At 41.0% G+C, this 17714-nt stretch overlaps 1 protein-coding gene across 2 annotated transcripts in view; it reads right to left on the bottom strand.

Annotated features, from left to right (window-relative positions):
• The window catches only part of LOC143518940 (A-type potassium channel modulatory protein KCNIP2-like), a 148076-nt gene extending 133768 nt beyond the window's left edge, over positions 1-14308 (bottom strand). The window contains exons 1-2 of one of the 2 annotated variants that reach the window (XM_077011872.1): positions 13991-14308; positions 13804-13885 (exon numbers count right to left, since the gene is read on the bottom strand). In XM_077011872.1, coding sequence (XP_076867987.1) covers positions 13804-13885; positions 13991-14113 — 205 coding nt within the window. In that variant the 5' untranslated portion in view covers positions 14114-14308. The remainder of the gene's footprint in view (positions 1-13803; positions 13886-13990) is intronic. The other variant, XM_077011880.1, reaches the window with a different exon arrangement.
• Between the last annotated feature and the right edge of the window lie 3406 nt (positions 14309-17714).

Here is a 17714-nt window from a genome sequence, read left to right as displayed (position 1 = left end):
CCTGTGTCACTTTCCCAATGAAATGTTGGTCATAGATGTTTATTTCTAAATAACTGCAGCGTGTAGCAAATTGCAGCAATGTCCTCTCTCGCAAATAGAAATTTTGTCCTACGATTCGCAGACAAGTGAATGTTTTTAAGGTTCCATTTAGTTCCATTTTTAAGGTTCCACAGAACATTTATGCCACAGTGTATAATGGTTAACCATAGATAGGCTACAAAATGTCCTTCTCTCTCAGATTTGAAGGTGGCTTAACATGCACTGCACGCAGTGCAATCACGTCCCAACCACAACTTGCAAAAACCCACAAGCCAGTGTTTAGTCCTATAAGAAGCAATGCTTTCAGATAAACATGGCGGCTATGCTCTAACGTACAGCAGGTTCATTTCCTCTGCTCTGTTATTACATTCAGCTCTGATTACATTTGGTTATTGCATTCAACTATCAGACTTTTTCAACTATAATCAACTCAGGGTTTTTTTTAAGTACTAAAAGTAATAGTTATGTCTGGTAATGTATCACATTTCAGTCAGGCCTAAAACAGCAAGTTTATGGACTCACCAAAGTAACAGTGTTAAAGTGGATAAAATTACTATAATAGATGCAGGAATGTTGAGCAAAAATTGGACAATTTGCTGTAGGAGTGTAGCAATTTAACAGCACTGCAAGATCAGAAATGAAGATGGTGCACAGCTGTACTTGCAAAATTATTAATTCTAATATCTAATACGGTTAGGACATCAGCTGAGGACCCAGCTGTCATAACAGCATTATGTCATGGAAGAAGCCATAGTGTTGTAGATTTACTGCATGAAACTGCACTGACATGCCCTTGCTTTAGTCAATCAGACGGATTACCAATGTAATACGGCAAATGTTTATGTTTCTGTAATGACTCTGGTTGCTTCCTGTCTTGTAAAAGTCCTAGACTGTCCTCAGTGTCAATTCAATATACTAGAGATGTTAATTGAGCACTTGGTCTGAAAGTTGAACTTGAAGTTGATTGGAGGAACAGTGTCTTCAGTTTTGTAGCACTTGAGAATAGACAGCTGCTTACAGTATCAGTTACTGGCTTTGGTTTTGGGCGGAGATATGCAAAGCAGAAAACTCATAATTTGCTGCATTAGAAAGAATAATGCATCAAATAGAGACAAATGCAGCCTCAATATAGCTGTCTAGATATTTCATTCTCTTGTACCTGCGTGTCCTTACTTTCACAGCCCTCCAGAGTGTGTTGCTAACTGGAGTTCCTAACAGGTGTTTCCCAAAAGCCAAGTTTTAATACCACCTGAGCCCCATTCTTCATGTACTGCCTATCGATTTGGTGGGGAAGACAACCTTCTCATATTCCTTGAGGGGTACATTCTGTTGTTTTCTCTCTCTACTGTGTGAAAGGTTCAACACAAACTGAACTGTCATGTCACCTGAGGATTACAAACCATTTTCCTTTAGAACCTTAAATATAAGGCCACAAAAAGGATAGCTTTGCTTTCTTGGTGATTTGCCTATTTCAGCAATCAGTCATAGTACATTCTGTCACACTAATGAAAACGGATTCTGCTAATGAGTAATCGTCTGTCAGTTTTCATCGTGTGTTTGACAGAGCTGTTGTAAGGAGTGGGTTCAAGAAGTCTGCATTCCTTCACAACCTTATGCTACTTCTCCCTCCAAATTAGTCCACTGAGCAAACATATATTGTCTTCACCTTAGCTTTTTTTTATCCATACCCTTCCTTAAAAGCATCTTGTGTACTTGTTTAAACATCACTGCCCTGCTAACTTACATACAACAAAGTACATGTTTACAAATGAATCTATATTTATAGAAAAAACAGAGGTCTCTAAATTAATGCCTTTGAACCTCTAATGAGTCTGAAAGTGATTAAAATTAACTTGGATTTATTATAATTCTCTGGTAGTCAAATGCCAACATTAAAGTAATACACAACTATGGTGTGATTTTTGTTTCAATAGTTCCACAAAAGCAAAAGTAAATCCAAGAGCAGAAAGTATATGTTTTGAATGCAAAACAGAAAAATATATATCAAAAGTATATATTTTTTATATAATTGGTTATTTGAAACTTATTTTCGTTTGCATTTTGACAAGTTTTTGGTTCCATTGTTTTTGTTTTTTTGGATTTTCCCAGTAAGGTCTTTTGCTTCTGGAATCTCTCTTTGCTTCTGGTTCGTTTTTTGCTTCTGACTTTTGGAACACATTTCACGTGTGGGAGGGTCTTAGATGAAGGCGTTCCTCTGCAATCTCCATTGGTCACTGATTCCGGACTGACACAGAGCTCTGAGACCGCCTCTGGGACCAAGCCACGCCCACCCCACCAGCCTCCCAGCGTTTTCAAACATGGCGGAACGCGGTGGTTCTGTTTCACAGTAGCATGTACACTAAGTTTTACCATAAAAGTTTATACAAAGGTTATAATTAATTGGTAAATGGTCTGTAGATATTGCAAATGTACACTGTATAATAACTACATTAAGCATGCTCACCAGCACGAGCTTTTTAAAATTTTAGTGAACTGGATGGAGAGAACATTGATGTGTGGAAGAAATATGAGTATTTGCAATATCTGGTATGGCGACGGACGGGGGGTGGGGGGCAGCTGGTGTACGAGAGGTGATGCCAAATATAGTAAAATCCATAATAGTAAAAAATACCAAAATTAAAGCCAAATACCAAAATTAAAGCAATACTGAAAAGTGGCCACCCTATATACAACCAGCTTTGTTCACTCACACTGTTTTTCAGTGTTCTGCAGGTACCACACACAAACACACATCACATGCATCTTGTGCTGTCCATATTTTATTAAGAAGTGAACAATATTCATTGAACATAGAGATACTAAACATAATACATGTCAGACATGACATTCAGACACTGTCCGACTCAGAGATAAAAACAAAAAGATTTTAACTTGGAGGGGTGCGAGTAAGAAGAGTAGTCCATTGAAACGCAGAGTGCGGATTAGTTTCCTTCTCACTTTAGACCCGCGGGGACGCTAGCGAATGATCCAGGAGGAGCCAGTAACTAGTCGCTACTATTGTGAATGTAGCAAAACGGTGACAGAAGCTACAGCAGCGATTAAATTAAAAATAATTTAAAGGCTAGCTTTAAACACGCTCTTCCCTGTTGACTTCTCTCACGGTAATGTCGCGCTGAAAAATATTGACCTGTCTTGTCAATATATGGAGCCAGATCCGTAAACGCGAGCCGCTTTCGCCATTCCAGATGGCTCAGTCAAAACCATTACATCTTAATGAACCAATAAATAACATCAGCGGCAAAAATGAGTGTAAAAAATACCAGGGTTCATCATTTAGAACTACAAAAAAATCTTGTTTCTTATTTTACTATCTACCTATTTTTCATAAGAGTTTGTTTTACCGCAAAATATTAAAACTTCAAAACGGCGAATTTCGCCGCAAGGTGACAGATTTTCATGCCTGCATCCAGTTCACTAAAATTTTAAAAAACTCGCGCTGGTGAAGTGTGCTAAATATTAACCGCCATGCTTAATGTAGTTATTATACAGTGTACATTTGCAATATCTACAGACCATTTACCAATTAATTATAACCTTTGTATAAACTTTTATGGTAAAACTTAGTTTACATGCTACTGTGAAACAGAACCACCACGTTCCGCCATGTTTGAAAACGCTAAGAAGCTGGTGGGGTGGGCGTGGCTTGGTCCCAGAGGCGGTCTCAGAGCTCTGTGTCAGTCCGGAATCAGTGACCAATGGAGATTGCAGAGGAACGCCTTCATCTAAGACCCTCCCACACGTGAAATGTGTTCCAAAAGTCAGAAGCAAAAAACGAACCAGAAGCAAAGAGAGATTCCAGAAGCAAAAGACCTTACTGGGAAAATCCAAAAAAGCAAAAACAATGGAACCAAAAACTTGTCAAAATGCAAACGAAAATAAGTTTCAAATAACCAATTATATAAAAAATATATACTTTTGATATATATTTTTCTGTTTTGCATTCATAACATATACTTTCTGCTCTTGGATTTACTTTTGCTTTTGTGGAACTATTGAAACAAAAATCACTCCATACACAACCCTCAATTTTTTAATCTTAAAATGAATGTAACATGCAAATGGTCAGTTAACATTAGTCCTTCATTCATTACTGCCCTTAATTCTGCCATAGTATAGTAACATTAATAAGATGGACAACTGCCATGTTCACCCTTTCTACCACACCTTTCCCATAATCCTCCAGTCAACCTAGTTCATTTAAATTCCCCTGTATTAGTCCCATCTGCTGAAAATTCCTACTTGATTTCCCTGTGTATTTAAACTGCTTTGTGTGGCTTATTTGTCGTAAGGTATTGCTCGGTATCTCTTGGTTTGTACCAAGCGAGTCACTAGTTCACTAGTTTCCCGCCTTATAATACTCTTTTTAATATATTTTAATATCATTTTTTGCCTACCCTTGCCATTTTTGTTTGCCCTTTTATTTTATATTAATAATGTTCTTTTTATTATATATTATATATTAAAACCCTGATTTTAATGAACCTGGGTTCAACTCGCAGGCCTCTGCCTCCTTGGCTTTACAGAAGACTTTGCCTTCTGATGGAGTTGTCAGGTTCTGGTCAACTGAGCCAGATGCTTCCTTTTCAGATGCTATTGCCACACGGGCACATCTACTGGTACAACTTCCAATGACCTCAGTCACCTGGCAGCATGGTTGAGATCTCTAAACAATCACAACAACTAGCAGCTCTCCCTCAGGTGATGAACTGGTTCACTGTCTCATACTGAGTGTGAGAGGAAACTTCCTAATTCTCTTGTTTCTTCTGTTGGTACATTTTCCATCCGCCACTTAATCCTACCTGGCAATTATGATGGTTCATATTTTGCCCACCAGCTTGCAATGCACTGATGCTTCTTGCATCATGCTGCTTGTGTCCCTGTTAGCTGGGAAGACGCCAGATTGGGCCAACACGGCTTGGAGACTCAAGGAACATAACCAGAGACTATGATCATTTCACCACTCACGTTAAGGCAGTGTTTGATCACTTGCTTGAGGGAAAGGCTAGTGAGGAGCTGCGTGTCGTCTTGAAACAGTGCTACTGCTCCACTGTGTAACTCATCTCTTGCAGTCAGCAGTGGCTGGAATGACACAGCCCTTCCCATAACATATAACATAGGGGGTTTTGCAGGTCAAGTTAGTCTGCATGAAGGGATGAATCGAAATCCCACGAGGAGCTCATTTCACTCTCCATTTGTGTGGATAATCTTCTCCTGGAAAGAGGCAGACTCTCACGGCCCATTTCTTCTCACTCTTCGCTTGCTGCGCCTGCATCTGGCCGTGTTGACCGTGAGGAGATGCTCCTTCACTGGAGTGCACCACTGATAGAGGTGTGCTGAGGTCATGCCATCACATCCTTTATGACTTTAGAGTTGCTGGCAACGTCAGCGCTGTTGATCTGATGGGATAACTAAGTGGGCTTGTTTTCCCCACCCATCCTGAGGCTCCAGTTCTTGGACGGAAACACATCGCTCACAGAACACTCACAGAATCACCTCCAATGCAGTGCAACTCACCAGGAGAACATTTCCCTATTTGGTTAACTCTACACATCATCCTTTGGATTTATGTAGCTCATGTCTACAATAACACAGACCCTGAATTTCAGGGAATCCCCTGATGTTTCCTGGTTGAAGTACTATACAGACAATTGTATCTCCGGGACCAATACCACCATCACCGCTGTTAAGAGTATTGAGTCTGTGAGTAATTCTGCCACACTGAACTGTGTTTTAACCACTTGGATGTGGTTAAAGGTTTTTACTCTGCCTCCTCACCAGCCCTGTGACTGAACTTTTGACCTGGTAGAGGATGGCGTTCTTCTCAATTCTTGTCCTTACACCTTGGAGGATTACATCACTGAAGCCTTGATTGGGCCATGCGAGTTCCTAGCTGCTGCCGGCTTCTTTTGCTAAGAAGGATGGTTGTCTATAGAGATTCCTATCATAGATGCCTGGATAAAGGCCAGTGAGAAGGTTTGGGAAAATGCCCATCAACATCTCAAAAGGGCCATTGAATGGTTAAAGGTACAGCCACTCTAAGGCTGTGTTCGAAATAGATTACTACATACTGGATACTGCATACTGGACTCAGTATATACTGGATACTGCATACTGGTCCTCGTAGTAGTATGCAGTACAGTTTCCAGTATGCGACAAAAGCAAAGCACACTACGGGGTCACGTGAACGTAGCATTGCATGATGGGATGCAGTACACCACGAAGATAGCTCTGTTCACGTACTGGAATATTTTGCGGAAGTAGTAGGTCATCCGGGTATGTTTCGCGTACTGGAAATTTTCATTTTGGTCACATACTGCGTACGGCATACTGAATTGGTGCTCGATCAGTATGCCAGCAGTATGTAGTAGGCTATTTCGAACTACTACAGTTGTAGTAGTTCGAAATAGTTGTGGGGGGGGTATGGTTTGGGTTGCGTGTGTCAAACCCTAGATGTCAGATTGGCTACCATGTATGTCAATCAAAATACAACCGTCAGTGCAGATGGACGATAGCCTGTCATTCATCCACTACTTTTTAATGTCATGCGATCTACCCACACTTCCTTCACGATTGACCCACACTTCCTTCGCAATCAACCGGTCGATCGCAATCGACATAATGGGCACCCCTGTTCTAGACCCTTTACTTCTCTTTGGCATTCACCAGCTCGGACCCTTAGGGGGGTTGGGAGTACTGTCACATCGACTGCTCCCGCCAATCCTGTGACCACCTCTACGGACTACGTTTCCCACAAACCTCCACCGACTTTTGGATTTCCCTGTCTTAGACCAACCTGTTAATTTCCATTCCATGTCCCTTTTGTTTTTAAACTCTTTGTGTGCAAAGTCTTGCTCAGTTATTTCTAGTGACTGCTAAGTCGTTGTATTTCTGATTGTTCTCTGGTTTTGACTTTATTCACCTGGTTTGTTTCCTATTTTTTGCCTGTTCGGTTTGTCTTGTTTTCTGCCACTTGTTTATGAATGTTGCCTGTTATTCTTGATATATATTAAAACCCTGGTTTTACTGAACCTGCATTTCACTTGATCTGCATTTGCCTGATTGGATTGACAATAACAAATCTTTCATATACATGGTGCCTTTTGCAAATCCATGGGGAATTTACAGTACAAATACCAAAAACATACAGTGAAGAAACGTTTGCTTCCAGTAAATTCAGATGAAACATTAAAGTGTAAATAAATTTGGAAAAGTAAATCAAGTAAACTCAAGTATGTCCTTAACCAAAACCAGCCACAGCAAAGACTATGCAATCAAGCACTGTATATTTAAGAAGAGCTTTTAGATGTTAGGTACCTCAGGGATCTCAGAGCACCGAAAGCTATATAATTACAGAGTACAAGTATTAAATTCATACCCGCACCACATCACTGCTCTACCAGTATGGAAAACAGTAATGTAGTAACATACCGCATGTGGCTTGAATGATGGCTGCAGCCAAGGTAAGGCAATACAAATAAAGTTGTCTAGCATAACATAATTATTTGTGATTTCAATAATGGATCATCATTCCAGTCTGATTGCAAACCAATATATATGGACTGACGATTGAAAAAATTATCACATCCATAATCATAATTTGTAAGTCCAGTAGCTAAAACATTAGTTTGTATGTATAGTGGCAATACACACAAATATAGTGAGAATTACACTGTTACTCATGGGTTTTAAATATGGACAAAATCTTGTAAAGAAATGTTACTATGATGTCTGGATTTGATTGCTCTATTGGACTATTAAGCTTAAAACTCAAAAGGATTTATCTGTGCTACCCAGCGTTCTCCACACATACACACGGATTGAAAATAAAGAAAGAAATGACACATTGATAAAACTCCCATCACTTTGTGTAGCTGAAAATAAGTAACTGAAATCACAGCATTAAAAAGAGAGAGAAGCCAAAAATTCAATTATGTAAAACAAAGTCATTTTTTTCTTGGGAGACCTTTTAAATTATCAATGAATGTACTTGTGTTCAGCATTTCCGAGATGCAGATATGCTGGTATAGACTTTTTTATTGAGGAGGGGGTGATTCAGAGGCTACTGATTCACACTGTGTGGGAAATAAATAAATAAATAGCAAATAAATAACAAAGCAAAACTACCATACAGTAAGCGAATGTGTGGTACAGTGGTACAGTGAAACTGTGGAAAGTGTTATAACACCAGCAATCGTCGAGATATTATTGGAATGAACGTTAAATGAATGTATGTCTTTATTTGAAGTTCCTTCTCCCTCTCCGTGATGCCCATTCTCTTCGCTGTTGCGAGATAAACTTCTGAGCAGGCTCTCCAGGGAAAGTGGCACTATGATCAGCAATTTAATAAAGCCCTGCTGTGGGAATGTGCCATTCAATACACCCGAGGGGGAGAGAGAGAGAGAGCGAGAGAGAGAAAGACAGAGAGAGAGAGAGAGAGAGAGAGAGATGAGAGACGAGGCTGGATGTGGCCACGGAACAAACAGACAGACACCTCTGACTCCCTCAGGTGCCTCAGTCTGTTCATGAAGTACATTTGTATACTGTGGCACAAGTGCCTGTCCAAGTGGCCAGCATGACCTGCTGAGTACCAGTTACGGGATCATCTGTCATCTTTGTGTTTCTTTAGCTTGTATAACTACCCACACACACGCACACACACACACACACACACACACACACAAACACACACACACACGTGTGTATGTGTGTGTATACAGTGTAGACACTACTTTTTTCACAAACAAAGTGAAAAAGACTATGCCTTTTCTCCCAAAATACCAAAGACGATGGATTTCAGTCGTCTGCACATGATGGAGCTGTAAGGTCTAGAAGGGATCCTTCTCGGAGGAAACCTTTGACTGCAGCATTTATTCCTTCTGTCTCTTCCATAAAATATTAGTTGTAATATGAATTATGAAGGGCAAAAGTTAATGTTTGCAGGGATGGAGCAGGACTATAATCAAATTCCCATCCATCCTGCCTGTTCAAGGCAGTTCAAGCATGTTCCTCTCAATACATTACAATGCATTGTGTTGAGAACTGAATGTGCAGCGATGTCGTGAACTGAACAGGTCTCATAGGGGTGAAATGGAACTGACTGATACCATATTGGAGAAACACCAAAAACTGTTGAGGTAGAGAGAAAGCAAAGTGGTTTTTATTTTATTTTACACAAGCAAATATTTAACAGCCTTCACCCATATAGTCTTTTGGATATGAAGGTTTGTAATACTACCGAAAGGATGTTTTTTTCATGAAATTGTGTGCATTATTTTAAATGAACACTTAATTATAATTAACAGCAAGCATCCTGGTACAAGGTATGGAACCATGTTCAGGGATCATTTTATTTGATGTAGGTGATCAAGATTAACATTTAGATTTGGTAATTGACCTCTGCAGTTTCAAGGTAGCTCAGAATGCCCGAGGCAAAGGGGAGCAGGGTGGGTGGTGGTGGTGGTGAACAGATACCCATATCTACAGTATCATTTTTCTCTCCAATCAGAGGGATGGTTTTTAAGTTACTAACACTACCTTAAAGTAAGACAGGTCATTCCCATTGCATATTCAACGCTCGCACCCAGAGCCTCTGGAGAGATGGGTGTGAGTCACGCCGGCCTCTCCCACACAGACACGCTTTCACACCGCCGGCCCACATCCCCGAGATGTACTACTGCTGAGAGAACGAGGTGTGCAGATATGATCAACATTAAGTTCTAAGCCAGCGCTCCAAATGAGCTCCATGAGTGGGTTTCACAAGCGCTCTCCAACTCCTCAAATGTTGCTCAAAGTGCAGATCCAACTACCCTACTCCTGCCATGTTCACAACGCGATAGGAGTTGAATGGCTTCATTAGATGAGTCGGGTCTCAGCGCACACACACGGTTCTAAAGGTGGGTCCTAATATGCATTCTTCTTTTTTTAAATGCTCCATTCAGGTAGATGCAGTAAGTCTGCCTAGCTCAGTCCAAGAAATGGTAGCTGCGAAATGTAGCCGTGCAGGTGAGGAAGAAATAGAAAGGGGCCATTGTACTTAATTGTACTTAATTGTGCTTAATTGTGTTTAATTGCATGCTACAGGATTTGAAGCTGTGTGACAATGTTCTTTTTAGAGTTTATGAAAAACGCCAGTTTCTGTGAATATGACCACCTACCTCTTATTTAGGAACCAAATAAACTGCTTTTTAAAGTCCAAGGCCTTGGCCCACCAGAATGCACAAATGCTTACTGTCCTGAACAGTGCCACGCCATCCCAGACCCAATATGTGGTGCCTACCGACACCACAACTGTGCAAACGGTGTCTAACCCAGCCTTTCCAACAGATTCAGGTGGCACTGGAGATAAAGCTCTCATCGTGGGGAACAGGGTGGCTGTTTCAAATACTGCACAGTAAGCCGTGTCTACAGTGTCAGTTATCGTATCTTCCACTGCAGACTGAAGTTATTTTAGAACCTAATGCTCAATAGGAAACCTTTAAATCTTCTGGCAGCATTTATGTGTTTAGTGTACTGATGGAGACATGAGCACAGAAGGCTTCCAAGTTTGGATTCATAAGAGGAAAACTGTGAAAGCAAGGGAGAGTGTCAGAAGCACTGAAGAAAATCTATAATAGAAAATCTAATTATAAACAACATACTGGATGCTACCATGCAGACTCCTATTCACCATTTCAATGTGGAAGACCAGTGGTTTGTTTGGAAGTAACCACAAATGATTGAACTTAAGTAGCACGCTGTAGACCAGAGGTGACCAAGCAGTCAATCGTGATTGACAGGTCGATCTCACAGAGCTCCCGTGTTGATTCTATCAGCCGTATGAGTAATATGACTTCAGCGTCCACCACAGCCGTGTCTCTCCACCTCAGCTTACTTAAGTAGAGCTATTACAACCGGTGTGTTTTCATGTCCATCTCTCCTCAAATTTGGCTCTGGACAAACGGAACAGGAGGAGAAAGGTGACAAAAGTCACACAACTCTCACCTGGAGTGAGAAAGGATGAGCTTTAATAAGGTGGTAAGGACAAAGCAATGCGCACGAGAGCCTATATCAACAGAGTTCAGCCTCGCCCAATAGACGTGAACTGAAGACCCATCACTCAAGGACGTCTTGTACATTTAAGGACACTCTTCCTCCAAAGCTCAATTCAATCAAATAAAGAGATGAAAGGTTCACCAAAGGCAAAAAAAAAAAAACCTACATTTTTTGGTTTTTGTTTAGCCACCTAAAGTGTGTATCCGGACACAAACACACACACACAAAAGAAAAACATTCGCAGATGGAGAAGAGGCGATGGTGGTCGCTGCTGACTCCTTATTCAGAGGCAAAACAAAGATGAAAATTTGAAGTTACAGTTCCAACTGTATACTTTACATAATCGGGACATGAACATTTTTTTTTTATGCAGCCCAAGTCTAAAATGTATTCTTTAATCTGTTCGGATTACAAAAGGCGATGTTATTATTTAAAAGGTTGAGGACCAGACACGTTTTTCAGTGCGTCTTTGCCATGCGGTCAAAAGTTCATGATGAACAAACGTTAGTGCATAATGGATACAGGCTGTGGAATGTGCAACACGTCCAGTTGTGCTTGCATAACAAATTCATAATTTAAATGAAATTAGACAACACATTAAAAAATAAACCATTCTGAGTCAGCTCTCTGAACCTGTCACTCCATTCGCCCATTCACCCATTCACCCCTTTCTCTCTGTCATTAGTGTCACTCCAAGTTAAGGTGAGAGAAACCTTTAAGTGTTTACACTATGTCGTCCTAACTGTCGACTGAAACGTGCATCTCTCCACTGTCCATTTGACTTTTAGATCTTAGTCACGGTCAAAGTGTGCACAGCAACACTGGATGCATTTTCTCTCCCTATTTCAGCCTACACTTAGAACTCCATCTTCTAGATGGCCACAGTAGTGTGTCTCTCTTATTCAAGCTGTAAATACTGTACCAGGACATGCCAATAATATTGCACACTCCAAGGGGAAAAAGAAAAGTGAGGGTAAATGGGGGTGAACTGAGAAAGGATACTTATTGCTAGAACTAAATTTTCCATAATTCCACAGCATCTTTTCAAACACTTAAGCAGCTACATATGAGAACCACTTTATTTGACCTTTTCTGCTCACTACATGGAACTAGCAGTAGAAACCAACCTACTCTAGTATGGCAAGTCAGACACACAGAAAATAAGGTAATGACAACACATATGCTTTAAGGGTAGCAACATGTAATCATTAGTCCTACCAAAACACATCGGGACACTAAAGCAAAGCCGTTAGCTATTTAAGTTAGCAAATTGGCCACTTCTAGCTAGATAACACAGGTTATAAAATATATAACTAGCAACATGTTCTTATTGCACGTTATCTGTCTAGCTAGCATGAACATGCAAAAACCAAATCACATAAGCCATATGTAGATTTATCTCTCAAAGGAATTATTTCACACATGTGACAATATTATTAAAATGAAATATAAATTATTACACACAAAAAAAACTTCTGCTCATGACACACATGAAACAGCATCCTGAAAATGAGTGGGGAATAGGAGTGAGTGATGGAATGGAGGGACTGAAAGCAGATGCAAAGAGAGAGAGAGAGAGAGAGAGAGAGAGAAGAGAGAGAGAGAGAGAGAGAGAGAAGAGAGAGAGAGAGCGAAGAGAGAGAGAGAGAGAGAGAGAGAGAGAGAGAGAGAGAGAGAGAGAGAGTAACTAACGGTGAGAGGGGGAATGATCATCAGAACAGGGAGAAGGAGTGGGCCTATTCAAAAAACCATATATACAATTCTGCCCCCACAACTGACTGGCAAACTAATGGGTTGCTGGCTTGTTTCTGTGTGAGCCCCTAGCTTGGGCTTTAAGACACTTCCTCAAGTGCAGGCTCTGAGCTAATGTGTCCTTGACCGATAGGCAAACAATTTTTCCCATTAAGCTTTAAGGATGACAGCTTCAAAAAACACAATAACCCTCATTTCAGGGTTTTTTTAACCACTCGTTATTCCACTCACTGGCTACTAATCCCCCAGGACCCAGATGTATCAACGATCTTGTAGTCAATGTCATGTATTCTAACATCAAGAAGTGGCATCAATGTTTGTTCATTCTGTCTTGTGCTCACAACAGAATCCATTAAGCCTCCAACCGCGTCTCACTCATGGACACCCCACGAAGCTCTGCTTTTCTTTTAACTGCGAGTGTATAAGACCCTTATGTTTCATACATTCCCCTGTAGGCAACTGACCACCCATCGGTTCACCCGTATATGAATTAAGGTAGATATGCTTCAGTTTTAGCGCGAGAGTGTGATGGGCACGCTTAGAAACCGCTTTTGGAGATTAGGAAGTGAAGAGTTACAGCTCAAATGTAAATCAGAAACGCTTTGCATACAGATGGGTATCAGAAGGACGGGATTTCGCGTCGGTTTGGCTAGGGACACGACGAGCAGCCCATATAACGCACGGGCAAGACTGATGTGTTAACAGGTGCAATCATCAAACTCTGCTAAAAGCCAGGTCAGCAAATAGAAACACATTAAATACATTTAAAGACGTCTCGGCATGCTAAAAGCAGTAACAACAAAATATGCAGTTCATTTGTCCGGGGATATCATTTTTAACAAAGTGTTTCATTAGTTATGCATTGACAAGCCATGCAAACAGCGATAAATACAGCCAAACCCTTACGAAATAATTATGACACACTGCATGTTTTATTGTTGGTACAAATCCCAAACTTACCAGTAAGCTGGTCATAGGATCCATCTAGTTCTCTGGAGTCAGACAAGCTTTGATCCATATTTTTAGTCTTCATTTCTAACTCCTGCAAAATGACCCCCCAAAAAATCTTCGAGAGATTACTCGATGTCGTGTGTGTTCAGTAACCAAGCTGAATGACTGTAAAGTTTCAAAGCAACATAAGACTGACCATAAAGCAGTTTGTCTTCACTGCTCTCCAGTTTGCTCTGTTCTCCTCGTTGTGTGAGGCGCTGTACCACCGAGCTCTCCCTCGCTCTCTTGATGTGGCAATCAGAAAATAGAGTTGAACCATCGAAAATAGTCCTTAATCGGCTCCCTTAACGGTCGTAGACAGAATACGATATATCGGTGAAGCCGCCGTAGTTTTCAGTTGCGGAGGCAAGATCAGCTATGAGGCGGGTATGCAATAGGTTATCTATCGCCTGCCAAGCGACGCGCGAAGATTAGACTTTCGTAAGCTGCGCGCGCGGGCTGTGCTCGACCTCTCTCCAGGGCGCAGAAAAGTCAACGGATTTTTTTAAACTGCACTAATGCTTACATTTATGATGACACAAATGCATGCAGCCACCCCTTAGGTAAGGCTATTTTTTATGTACAATTTTACAAGTGGATAATTACACACTGTCAAAGTTATATAGTAGATGAAGACCCTCTGTCAGAAGCATGCAATCCTCTCTCTCTCTCTCTCTCTCTCTCTCTCTCTCTCTCTCTCTCTCTCTCTCTCTCTATATATATATATATATATATATATATATATATATATATATATATATATATATAGCACGTCATCAGCTAAGAAGATGACACAGTAATCTGCACATCAGTGTGAAGGGATTGTATAACCTAAGACTGGAAATTGGTAACTTTAAGATGGATTTTCATATTACACATCAGCCACAGCACAGGTAGTTGTAATAAGCATACTGTAAATGAAGTATTTATTTTGCTAGCTTTTACATATGAGAATATAATTAGCCAGGCATCTACTGTAGCATCTAACAGGCATAGAAACAGACAGAGGCAGGATTCAGGAAAACAATGATGACTATTTTATTGACAGAACAGAAAACCTGCTTGACAAAAAGTAAATGACAAAGCAGAGTGCCAAAACACATCCACGTTCTAAAGAGAGGAATGTTTTACCACTAACTCCACACCGTAGCATTCCTCCACAACCTGGAAGGAGTTGTCTTATTAGCAGTGCACTCAAGCTGAGAGCCTAAAGCACCTGCTGCAGGTGGAGCCGGTTCAGTGATGTCAGTGGGCCTCTGGGGCCGGCACAGAGCTGCCGTGTCCCAGGTACAGATCACGTGGCACGCTCACTGCAGTGCCAGACCTGGACATCTTTGGATTTTGGAGTCGGGTTCTGGGTCTCTGGTTTTCAGGACCCAGGACCCCGTGTCCCTTGTAGCGATGGTCATTTACGCAGTTCCTCCTGCTCCAGCCAGGTGGTCTCAGATGAGGTTAGGAGTTGATCTCTTGATTCTTGAACTGCAAACTTGTAAGAACACGTGCCCAAAAGTGCATCAGATCTATCTGGTTTTGGGTAGAGAGGCAATATGTAAATGAAGGCTGGACATTTTTCACTTAAATATTAATGGGTTACACAACTGGCTTTCAGAAGACTTTAGAGATCCTGGCAACTATGGACATAACAATACTTCTATTTGTCATGCATTAATTATTTATACATAGCTACCAATCTAAAACTGGCCTTACACTGCCTATTCAGTCAGAACCTGAATTGTTAATGACACCAGTTAGTGGTAATACCTGTAAGCATAAAGATATTATAACTGGGCAAGGTTAATCTTAAATTCCTATTCAAATTTTTGTATATATATATATATATATCTGTGTGATCTGACACACAGTTGCAAAATGTAGGCTACATAACAATAAAATTGAATAAATACATGAGCATTAAAGTATGTACGAAACTGTACACTGATTTAGGGTCAGCTTCAGTCTAAATCAATAATTAATCTAAACTAAATCAATAATTAACTAAGGTGAAATAATAATTATTTAATTAGGTGAAATTATTAAGTCAGTAATGTCAAGCAGTCTAACTTTTGTCAAAGCCAATATGTAAAAGTAATAACCAAAGTGTCAACCAAAAATAAGCAGGTTTATATAATTTTGTGCTCGATGTTCAAAATTCATAATATGAAAACAGTGAAGTTGTAGAAAAAAAACAAAGGAATTTGAGTCTGTGATAGCAGGCCTCCTCATGTTCCGTGCTGTAGTTTATTATTATGTAAAGTAGGCCATATTACTGTATGGACTTCAGACCTTAATATGATCCTAGTTATGAACCCTGCACATGCTCTCAGCCTGAGGACCCTTCATGAAGAAACCTTTGGCAATTCTTACCTCTTCCTGTTAGGTCAAGTCAAGTAAAGTCAAATTTTTACACATGTTGTCACAAAGCAGCTTTACAATCGTATGGGTCCAGATCCCTAATGAGCAAGCCAAAGGCGACAGTGGTAAGGAAAAACTCCCTATGATGGTGGGGATTAGGAAGAAACCTCGGGAGGACCAAGACTCAAAAGGGAACCCATCCTCCATTGGGCGGCCCGTTAGCACAAGTCCATATTAGTGAACTAATCACTGGTTCTACAGTTGTAGTTAAGGTTCTTGTTCCCCGGCCAAGTAGTCACAGTCCCTTCGGTGCCGATGGTGAGCCTCAGGTAGGAGAATCAGCACGTCCTCTTGCGGCAACGGCACATCCTGTGTGGAGAGTTTAAAGAAGAAACTATGGGGGTCCACAAAGTCCTTATCTTGCTGTATAGTGTTGAACTTCTTGCTTTTTTTTGCTGCTAATCCAACTCACATTTCATGGCCAGAGGCAAGCAGACACACCAATCTGAAGAGAATGATGGTTTATTGAAGCCTTGTCATCGAGAGATGTTCTTCATTGATGGATTACAAACACCACCCAAACTGCCACATAACTATTTTTAAGGGACCTTTGGCACAGTGTATAGAAACATCATTAACGCTCAGCCACTGATCAGTGACTCAGAGGAGTATAATTTCTTCAGTATTCCATCAGCAGGCTTCACAGCAGTAGCCATGCACTTCCTGTTGACTCAGCTTCACTGCTTCAACCTCACTGTTTCAGCTTCACTGCTGTCCTCCAACACCTTGCCCACTCCACACACACACACACGCACACACACACACACACACACACACACACACACACACACACACACACACACACAACCCCTCCCAATTGATGACACTGAGCAACCAACACTGTCTGTATTCACAACCAGCTTCAAAGACACCATAAGAGAACCACATGCCCCAAGTACTTTCATCTTTGGAGGAAACTGGGCCATTATCCAAAATGAAGAACTTTGAATAGCCAATGTCCATATCTAAGGAGTAAATAGCATTTTCTCTTTAGCGTCTGGAGCTAGCGCTACTTGCCAGTTACCACAGAACAGGTTGAAGCTGCTGGAAGCGGTGATGCGGTGGTCTAGCGCATCATCACTGGTGTGGAGCCGCAGGTGTGAGTCCAGCTTGGTCTCAGATCTCATTGGCTGGTGGTATAGTGTGCAGGTTTCTCGGTGCAGCTGCTGTTGACTCCTCCGCAGTGCAGAGCTGGCATCATATCCGACGCTGGCATCATCTCCAACGCTGGAATCATCTCAGACGCTGTGGTGTCTAGCAGCTGGCAGGCACAGGAACAAACCGAGAACATCCATTTTTTTACTTCTACTGGAAAAGCAAAAAGATGGCAGTTGGTAGAACTTGAACCTAAGGATTCAAGTATCTAAACTAGTAATGTAGACCCCTTATGCACCACTACCCCTCACTGACTAAGGACATGAATCACTACCGTTTAAACCAAGCAAAAATATATATGACATATTTTCAGC

Source organism: Brachyhypopomus gauderio, chromosome 1 (assembly GCF_052324685.1).
Source record: "Brachyhypopomus gauderio isolate BG-103 chromosome 1, BGAUD_0.2, whole genome shotgun sequence".
Lineage (NCBI taxonomy): Eukaryota > Metazoa > Chordata > Actinopteri > Gymnotiformes > Hypopomidae > Brachyhypopomus > Brachyhypopomus gauderio.
This window is presented reverse-complemented; position numbering and strand designations above follow the sequence as displayed.